The 10,648-nt window shown below is 45.1% G+C and overlaps 1 protein-coding gene across 1 annotated transcript in view; it reads right to left on the bottom strand.

Annotated features, from left to right (window-relative positions):
* Positions 1–6,418: 6,418 nt before the first annotated feature.
* Positions 6,419–10,648, bottom strand: part of XAB2 (XPA binding protein 2) — a 56,703-nt gene continuing 52,473 nt past the window's right edge. Inside the window, 2 exon segments of the mRNA XM_029584909.1 lie at positions 6,419–7,630; positions 9,587–9,693. Coding sequence (XP_029440769.1) covers positions 7,569–7,630; positions 9,587–9,693 — 169 coding nt within the window. The 3' untranslated portion in view covers positions 6,419–7,568.

Genomic DNA, 10,648 nt, shown 5'->3' with positions numbered 1-10,648 from the left:
TTCTCATTTTATGCAGGAGCCTTGTTTCAAAAGCTTTGCTGAAATTCAAGTAAATCACATCAAACCCTCCTCCTTGATCCAGTTCTCTTATCACCCAATCAAAAACATCAATCAGATTTGTCTTGCACAACTCTTCCGTTGGTTGAATTCATGCTGCCTCTGATCCGGCACCCCACTGGCTTGTAAATAGTTCACTAACCTTTCCTTTAGCAGAGTTTCCATTAATATTCTCACCACTGTGCTGAGGCTAACTGGCCTGTAGTTTCCTGCTCCTACCCTTATGAAGCGGGACCACCACCGATTTTCTCCAATCAAGTGGCACCATTCCCGTTTCCAGGGCTCTATTGAATAGCTCATGTAGTGGACCTGCCAGCCTATCTCTGAGCTCCCTCAGTATCCTGGGATGAACCTCATCTGGCCCCATGGCCTTCTCCATTTTCAGGTTACCTCACTCTTCCCATATATTTTCTTCTTCTCCACTCCCATTGATAGTCTTGTCAATCAGCAATAGTCCTTGGTGCTCGGATGGGCACCTACACTGACATTTGCCATTGTCCTCATTAGTGAGCACCACCTTGAGGATCACACCCTCCCTCATGCCTTCCATTACCATTTGTTTGAGCAGAGCCCCTTGTAGGGCATCCACTATCTCTCTACTGCTTGCAGATTCTGTGGAAGGGAAGATACCAGTGTCAGAGATGCTTTTTACACACACACACAGGTATGTCATCTCCCTGACAGTCACTTCCATTGGCTCCCCTATACACACACACATCACCTCTCTGACCAGTTTCTCTTAATCAGGCGCGGATGCTCTCTTACCCACACTTTACATAGATGATCTCAATCAAATGCTCTCACTTACACATTGAGAGTCTCTATCACACATACATTCTCTCACTTACAGACAGGCTCGCTGGCGCGCTCTCTCTCTCTCATTTCCTACCCTCCCCCCCCCCCAGCACAAATGGTAGCTGCAGCAGGCCAAGCAAGAAAAATCGCATCGGCCACAGGAGGCTAATTCTGCTGTCTCCTTTGCCAGGTGCTTTGGATTTGGCGCCGGGTTCATGCCACGGGTCGGGCCGCTGCCACTGTTGCATGCAGCATGGCTCTTTCTTCTTCCCGCGCAGCCCCACTGCACATCCCTTCCTGTTCCGGGCCAGGGTGGGAGCAGATGCGGGAAGAAGAAGAAGAAGAAAAGGCCCAGCCGCAGTTGCCAGCCTCCCCTAACACGGCTGCCGTTCCCAGCCGGGCTCGAACGTGCTTGATAGCCCGGGCGGCAACGGCAGCCGTGGAAGAGCGTCCGCGCGCTCTCGCGCCGCGAAGGAAGAGGCGGGAGAGCGCTCGCACGCGCTGCGCTAAAGGGACGAGAAGGTAAAGCCCCCGGGAATCCGAAGAAAACGCCGCAGCGCAAGTACCAGAAGACCCGGCCCTGGCTGAAGTGACTGCATTAAACGGTATGTGAGAACAAATGTCCGAGATTGGGACCTGGTTGGATAATGCAGAGGCTCGCATAAACAATTTTTGAGAGAGAGAGAAGATTTTGACGTTGGAAAAGGCAGCTGAGGCAAAGGACAAGAAGCTCGCTGGTTTAGAGAACTAGGCCCCGCAATTTGTGGTTTATTAGGGCCCCTTTCACACCAAGAGTGACTGCACTTTCTGCAATGCTTAGTTCAGGCACCAGCTCTCTCTCTCAGCTTTTCAAGGGAAAATTGCTTTTGAACCTGAACGTCGGCTGGGCATAAGGCGGGAAAGAAAGTCAAAACTGCATGTGGTGATAGCTAAGGTGTTGAACGAGGCCCATACAATCGTTATAAGCAAGCTTCTTATAAGAACAGAGACGTGCACGATCAAACCCATAAAATGATTTTTTGACTGGTCTCTGCTAAACGAAAGGAATTGCTGCGGAGCTGTTCGACCCCTGCAACATCCAACCTGCCGTACGGTAAGGCCCGATAATTCTGCTCCGGTTTTTGCTACTGTCAAAGCAGCTAAAGTTTTGGGGTTTTTTTTCTTTGATAAATTCAATGTGGTCACACCTGAAAGTGTTGGGGGCTTTATGGCTCATGCAGCCGGTGGGGGCAGCCTGCCGGATCTCCGGCTATGATTGGGAAGGAGTCCAAATGCACCCCCCCTCCTCCTTAATGTAAATTTGGGCCAGTTCAAGTCTCTACCTGCACACATCTTAAACGTCTTTAGGTTTGAGCTCGCTGGACATTTTCTGAATTTTGGGCTGGTTTACTGACGCAAGGGTTGTGGGAATGGGTTGTAATTAAAAGATGGGGGGGGGGGGTGTGAGATCATACAACTTTTGTCAAAATTTGCTGAAAGGAACTGTTCCTCTCTCTGGTTTGATGGATGGTGGGGGATGCTGCGGAAATTCAAGCTGCTACTAAATTTGATGTTCGATTTATGATCAAGAGCTTCTTTATTGCCAAAAACGTATTGAGACCAAGTGGTTGGCAATTGCTGGCCCCTATACTAATCACGAGAGGGCAGACGTGACCAACCTCTTCTATTTCCAATTGAAGATGGAGGTATAAACAACAGATTCATAGAAAAAGTTAACACATTTGGCGTGCCCCCTCTTTCCCAGTGAACTGAGAACCAAATTTCTGTTGTTTTTTTTAAGTTTTGGGAAAGCATGGCAGTATACCATCTGAATTTAATCTTTGGGGGGGGGGATTATTTCTTTATGTTGCATGGTGGTGGTTGTATAGCGAAACTATGGTTTTGTACAGATGGAAAAGATAAAGATAGTAATGGGAAAAAAACAAAACATGTATTCCTTCCCCATCGATTTCACTGAGGAATAAAAGGAACCATGACAAAAAAAAACCAATTTTGTTAGCAGGTTTGTTTGTTTTGTCCAAATGACACAAAATAAAAACTTTTTTCATAAGCTATTAGCACATTCCTACCTGTTATGAGCTTTGATTGGCATCGTCTGCTTGTTCTAGCCCCCTCCATGTCCATCTGGTTTCTCCACTGGAGAAATAGACAGGGCTCCCTCCTTCACTCTCCTGTTCTGCACTGCCTCAGCCAGAGCACTTTTTCCCCTGGAACTTCTCCTGCCTCCCTCCAGCACGCACAGCTGCCAGGCCCAGGCCTGCAGAGCCCCCACCTAAGGTGCTCCACTAACCTGCGTGTCCTGAGCCCTGGCAACTCAGCGTCACCCTGGCTGCATGTGCTGCTTCCCAGAGATCACTGCCATCGCCTGTGGGATGGAGCAGGGCACTGTGTTCCCCTTGTCCATAAAAATAAATAAAAATATTCACTTAAGGACAACCCCTCTCAATGCTGGAGCTGCCAATTTTTAAGAAATTAATTTTGAGCAAATGCTATTGCAAACCACCACCCTCCACTAAAATCCCTGATGACTACAGCACTGGAACAAAAGGGCAGATATCAGCTAGGGCCCCCCCTTTTGATTTCTGTGTTCTCTGAGCAGGGTCTTCTGCAGACTTCACCAATAATTTTCCACCCTTTCTTGCTGTGGATCTACCCTCTTCTGCCTCTACTGGCTGCTCTTGGCTTTCCTTTCTGCCTCCTTTTAAACCTTATTTTCTAGCCCTCATGTTATTTTTCCTTTATCTCTTTCTGTCCAGCAGCTGTTGCCCCATGGCTCAATCTGCTCTCAGTTCTTTATTTCATCCCCTTCCTGCCACTTCTCTCACCTTTTCTTTCCTCTTCCCTCTGCCATGTGCTCCTGTCTTCTCCCAGCCCTTCTCTATGTTTACTTCCCCTGCCAGTATCGAAGCCTTCACCACTGCTGCGTGTAGGTAAAACAAAACTTAGAAGCAAACGCTGTTCTGTGACCCAGTTTAGCTGCAGTTAGCTGTGTTTCCCACAGGCTGGACATGGCCTGTGGGAGACACAAATATTCAGTGGTATTACAACACAAGGGACGATGCGGGATTGATTATGGTAAACATTGAGTGGAGACTTACCAACTGGAAATGCAGAAATCCCTCATGGGAAACATCCTTTTCTAGAGCTACTCCTGCCTCATGGAATTCTCTTCCATATGAGTTACACACACAACGTAATGTAAAAAAATTCAGGCATCAATTAAAAAGTTTTCTTCTTCAATATGCTTATGGGTATGCTTTAAACTGAAGCTGGATACCGGTAAGTATTACTGGTGAAAACAATTTGAACTTCTTCTGGTAAATGTGTTCTGTGTTTATTTTTGTTAATAGTATGACTGTTCTATTTTGTGCATGTTTTATTGTAACTCACAGACCTATTTTGTGACAGGTGATTAATAAATTCTAATAAATGAAATAAAGATGAAGGTATTTACCATGCATGCCTAACAGGCTGAGGAAATGTGCAGAAAATATACATCAATCTAAACCTCTGAACAGATTTGTCAGTCATTAGGAAGGGACAGAAACATTTCAGAGCACTTATCCCTACCTAAGTCATAAGAACATAAGAAAATGCCATACTGGGTCAGACCAAGGGTCCATCAAGCCCAGCATCCTGTTTCCAACAGTGGCCAATCCAGGCCATAAGAACATGGCAAGTACCCAAAAACTAAGTCTATTCCATGTTACCATTGCTAAAGGCAGTGGCTATTCTCTAAGTGAACTTAATAGCAGGTAATGGACTTCTCCTCCAAGAACTTATCCAATCCTTTTTTAAACACAGCTATACTAACTGCACTGGCCACATCCTCTAACAAATTCCAGAGTTTAATTGTGCATTGAGTAAAAAAGAACTTTCTCCGATTAGTTTTAAATGTGCCACATGCTAACCTCATGGAGTGCCGCCTAGTCTTTCTACTATCCGAAAGAGTAAATAACAGATTCACATCTACCCGTTCTAGATCTCTCATGATTTTAAACACCTCTATCATATCCCCCCTCAGTCCATCATCACCGAGATTGAGAATGGAAAGGAGCAGCAACTTAAGACAAATGGAATCATTGATTTGGAGATCCTGAGGAATACATATAGTATTATCGACAGCCTGATACTCTTTTTGCATAGGCACAGGCTACACATTTTGTAAACCAGAGCAGGATAAGATGACCTACTCTTGCCACTAACCCGTGTCTCCTCTTAAACAACTGGCTATACTCCTATGTTAGCACCCAGCACACCAGTTAAATTTTCATCCTCTTGCCTTTATGTTAAACCCTTGATCCAAGTTTGATTCACCCCTGTTCAATGTAATGCACTATTATGCAACATTTATTGTTATTATGTAAACGAACTTCGGTGTATAAAAATGCTAAATAAAAAACCAAACAAATTATGTATAGCTGAAAACAAGGTTAAAGGGATAATATCCAATCTATGCAACAACACTTAAGGTTCTTGAATTGATGCACAGGAAAAGGAGCTGATGCATATTCTAGATGAAAAGCAAGATCCAGACATCGTAATACCATGCTGGGTTATACCAAGGTCCATGGAGCCCAGCATCCTGTCTCAGACAGTGGTCAGTCCAAGTTGCTTTTAAAATTCAGCTGTTTGTTCATATCCTCTGGCAATAAATGTGCACCGAGTGAAAAAAATACATTCTATGATGTGTTTCAAATCTAGCTAACATTTATTTAGTTTTGATTCTCTTCATGAAAATCTGGATATAGGCAGCACTCTAATCAAGGGGTGGCCAACTCCAGTCCTCAAGAGCCACAAATGGGCCGGGTTGTCAGGATATCTACAATGAATATGCATGAAACTCTCTCATGCATATTCATTGTGGGCATCCCTTAGTCTTGCAGCATTTTCTGCCAAGGGTTGGAGTCTTAGGAGGGCATAATACAACTTGCACCATGTAAAGCTGGTGCAGTTGATTTTCAATCCAGCAGAAAATCAGCAAACCTCATACGGATGATATTTCAGGAGAGCTAATTGAAGCCATTGACAATTCTGGTTTGCAAATCTGAAGCTACTGTGAGCAGTGATAAGCCAGGAAGCTACACTGTGACAGTCTACACCAAAAACACCACTGCTATACTTTCTGCTGGCTAAAATGTTTGCAGCAGATCCAGACTTTATAACATGCCTCTTCAAGGTGGGAATGACCCTAGCTAATGCCGGAGGTGCTAAACATTTCTGAATGGCTGCTACAGAAACACTAATTGGCAGTAAATGCTGCTCCATAATGTGCACAATTGTTACGGCTGAGACCCTAGATCATACACCCACCTTCTATAAATGGGTCTGTCTTGAGGGGCTAAAACAGACTTGTATTTCAGTAACGTCAAGGCTTAGGGAATAGGACTTGTGAGCAATAAACAGTACTTTCCTTTGGTGAGAGGCGAGGGTAGGAGCACCAAAATCATGTTTATGATGGGCATATAAATCCCAGGTCACATAATAAGTACCATAAAATCCAAATGCATTTAACATAAAAAAAGGGGGGCACACAAGAAAAATGGACTAGGTTTTGCTTCGTGGGTAATTAAAATGTGATTGGTTTATTGAGGGACTTGTAGCACATGTGAGTGGTACCACTACTTGTAAACCAACACGCTGTGAGGCATGACAGACTGTGCTGGATAGTGCAACCCTTGTAAATAAGACCCCACAACAGTTAAAAAAAAACCTCCCAAAAACACAAAAAAAATCTAGAAAACCCTGTTGCAAAAATACATCAAAATACAAGTGACACACACTCTCTTACTGTGTTTGAATTGAAAAATGCATTCAAGACTGATGGGTGTAGCTCTGGTGACAAAAGGTTCTTCAACTGGCTGAGAAGGCATTAGAAGTTTACATGTGGTTATGCTAAATTCACACAAGCTGCTAAGTTTGAGACGCTGCATTGCAAAATCGACGCACAAAGAATCAGCCAAATAAGGGACAAATGTCTCTTCATTAAATACAGTCCAGGGAGCTATAGGAGAAAGTTGTGAACTGTTTATTCCACTGAAGAAGCCTGCATGGCAAAACAGAGGCCTATGTGGGAATTGAGTGAATACATGATAGAAAAAATTGGGACAGAGATTACACAGGATATTGGAATGACATCGGGACAGTGTCAAGAGAGGCCACAAACACCTGTGGAGTCTACATCAAGTGACAGAAATGCATGGGACTCTGTACAGCACTTCTGTGTAATACTTATCAAGTATCCTTTTTAAATGCTGGTGCCTTTCATGTGGCTTTTCTCTTTTTACAAAGTAACTTTTTGAAGTCTAGCCTTATTGAAACTTTCATTGAAAGCAATTTGTATACACTTCGGCAATGCACATCACCAAAGGTGGCAAACTAAGTAGTGCCATCCCCATCTTAGTAAATATGAAAAATACTTGTTATTGCAAGCTTTATTCCAAAATATCGAAAGAAAATGACACAAGAGCACACATAATGATTGCATACCTTAGTCAAATATTCCTCACTCACAGCCTTCTAAAATCTCTTCAGTGTTATGCATTCATAGCATGTGCTTTGCCAAAGTACATTCAAATTGCTTGCAATGAAACAGTTTCAATATATATTTATATTTTAAAAGTCAGGTTGAATATGCTGTAAAGTCCTCATTGGCAGTCAGGATCTGTCCATGTTACACATGCTCTGGTTTTTGCTTGCCCTCTGGAGAGGGCAGTTCAGTTCTCCTTCAGTCCTCCAAACACTGCTGAGGGCACATTTCTCGGCTGCAGGTTTATCTCTGTTAAAGGGAGAGCAGAAGATGGGGTTAGCAAACAGAATCCACACACTCCCCCCGCCCTTCCCATGCCAGCACTGAGGCGGACGCAGCCCCGGGATTACTCAGATTTCGGGTGCTACGGGATAAGATTGGGGCTGACCCATCTTGCGAATGGGAGGAGCCGGGCTTGGAAACGTTCTGGGAGTCCAAACGTCCCTGGGCCTTCTCACAGTGCTGACACAGGAAGGACTCCAGGTCAGACTCTGCAGCCCCTAATATGGCAGGCAGCACAAAAAGTGTCGCCTGTGCTTCTTTGCTGCCGGAGCCATAATCAGCGGTAACTTGTGCGTTCAGCCGGCTAGCACCTGCATTCAAGCGCACACAAATGCGTCCCAATGTGCGTAAGTATAAGCGCGAACGTATGCACGCGTTTATGCGCTCAGGCATGTGCGACATTAAGCGCACAGCATGTGCTCAGAGCCGACCCACACCACGCTGTCTATGGGGGGGGGGGGGCAATGGTGATGATGCCGCCACAGCCTGCCACGTTAGAAGTTACTGGTAAAACCTGCAATTTCATTCTTTAGTTTTTTCAGAATTCGGGGGGGAATTTATTACTTTTTAATTAAAGCAAATCAACAATCACCACTTCTCGGTTCACTGGGATTTGATTTAGCTCCTTTGAATCACCACCCTCATAGTGTAGGTTTATCTCCTTAACACACTCCTGAGTAAACACTGAAGCAAAGAATTTACTTAGGTTCTCCTTTTATGGCCTTGTGCTTCTTTTATCCCTTTGTTATCTAGCAGCCTGACTCTGTCATAGGGTTTTTGTGTTTTGAATATACTGTATTTTTCGCTCCAAGAGACGTACTTTTTTTCCCCCCCAAAAGTGGGGGGAAAATGTTTGTGCATTTTATGGAGCGAATATAAAAAAAAAACAAAACAAAAAACACTAAACTACAACGCCCCACCTTCCTGACCCCCCCTCCCACTACCTGCCAAAAGTACCTGGTGGTCCAGCGGGGGTCCGGGAGCGATCTCCTGCACTTGGGCCGTCGGCTGCCAGTAATCAAAATGGCACTGATGGCCCTTTGCCCTTACTATGTCACAGGGGCTACCGGTGCCATTGGTCGGCCCCTGTGGCATAGTAAGGGCAAAGGCTATCTGTGCCATTTTGATTACTGGCAGCCGACGGCCCAAGTGCAGGAGATCGCTCCCAGACCCCCGCTGGACCACCAGGGACTTTTGGCAGGTCTTGGTGGGGGTGGGGGTGTTGTAGTTAATTAAATTTAAAGGGTTGGGATGGGGGGTTATTTTTGTTTGGTTTTTTTTCCCCACAGAAAGATAAGTTTTCTGATCTGGGGAGTGGACCGAAATGGCCCTCCCCAGACCCGAAAACAAAAATGGGGACAAAAAAAAAGTTTTATGCACTCCCCTAGTTTGCTCCATAAGACGCACAGACGCCCAGGAACAGAGCCGATTTAGCTCCCCATTTTTTTCCCCCTCTGAATCCTAGGTGTGTCTTATAGTCAGGTGCGTCTTATGGAGCGAAAAATATCATACTTGAAGAGTTTCATTTTGAAATTTTGCCTCTCTGGCAAGCTTCTTCTCAAATTCCCTTTTGACCTGCCTTATTCCAGTGACGATGCGCCCTCTCTCTCTCCTTTCCAGGGGTGGTTGCTATTCCAGGCATCCACAGTACTCTCTGCAAAGAAATGTTTGTACACCCTCTGAGCATCCCTCGCCTGATCCCTTGTCCTCGAGGTTCTTATTTGATGGAAAATGCCTTCTCCTTGCAATCTCTGGAAGCCTAACAGATATCTGAATTCTCCTATTATCTTCCCTTTTCCCTTTCCTTGAGGGCACATTTTGGAGTTTGGGATCGAATAGCTTCAGAGCAGTAAGCACAGAAACCTATACAGTCTATGGAATGGGTCCATGTCTTGAAAAGCACAGTGCTCTCCTCTCTCTTACCATCTGGTTCGTCCCCGTCACTCCCATCATCTTCCTCATCAATGTCAATTTCATCCGGATTGGCCTCTTTCGTGAGTTCTGCCAGCTCGCTGCGAGAAGCATCGCTCCTGGGGGATGGAGAGGGAGACACTTTATTAAACTGATCACCGAGACTACAGATAAAGGCTTGGGGTGGGTGCAGTGTTAGGCAGCTCCATATGCACACAATTACAACAGTTTCAGCTTCTCCCAAAGATATAGGCTAAATATTAACTAAGAGAACACTTTATTCATGGAGACAAGGAATTCCGTATCAAAGCTAGAAAAGCCAACATTCATATCATTTGTCTGAAAACACTATTCAGTCATGAGACAGCAAACTGTGACTTTGCTAAGGCCCACCTTACTCCATGTATATATTTCTAACCTCTGCACATTCTTTAGGCTTACATATTTTCTGGAAAGGTTTCATCAGCATAAGAAACTTGGGAGCAGTGACACCAATGACAGGGCATCGTAGGAAGCTCTTGGCATTGCTTAAGGACAACACTGTATCCACTGGGATGCAGGCAACACTGGCCATTGTGGAAACCTAGATAGCACGCCACTCTGCACCCAGCACAAGATACGGCAGCAACAAAGTTGTGTGTGCTTATTGCAAGCAACAGTGACAGTCTGGGACGGCAATGCTCTTTGCTGCCAATACTTAACAGGCAATTTCAGATGGTGATGCTCTCTTCACCATCATGGGACAGCAACACCCTCTATACCCAGTCATTGTGACAACCTGGGATACATTTTTTTTTTACACATGCCTTTGAGAAGGCGACACTAGTTATGGCAACCCAGCAATGCTTTCTCCACCCATCACCACGAAAGCAAAGTTACTTACCTGTAACAGGTGCTCTCTGTAGACAGCACAACAAAGCCAGCCACACAAGTGGGTGATGTTGTGCGACGGTGCTGATACAGAAGAAAGGCTCTCTCATAGCTCTTAGGGACTGAGCATGCGCGGGAGTTCCCACGCTGCTGCTACAGCTCAAGCTGCTTCAGTCTTCCCAAGCATTAGCAGCACCTTCGGGC

Source organism: Rhinatrema bivittatum, chromosome 19, assembly GCF_901001135.1.
Source record: "Rhinatrema bivittatum chromosome 19, aRhiBiv1.1, whole genome shotgun sequence".
Taxonomy (NCBI): domain Eukaryota; kingdom Metazoa; phylum Chordata; class Amphibia; order Gymnophiona; family Rhinatrematidae; genus Rhinatrema; species Rhinatrema bivittatum.
Note: the sequence above shows the minus strand (reverse complement) of the source record. Positions and strands in the feature narration are given on the sequence as shown.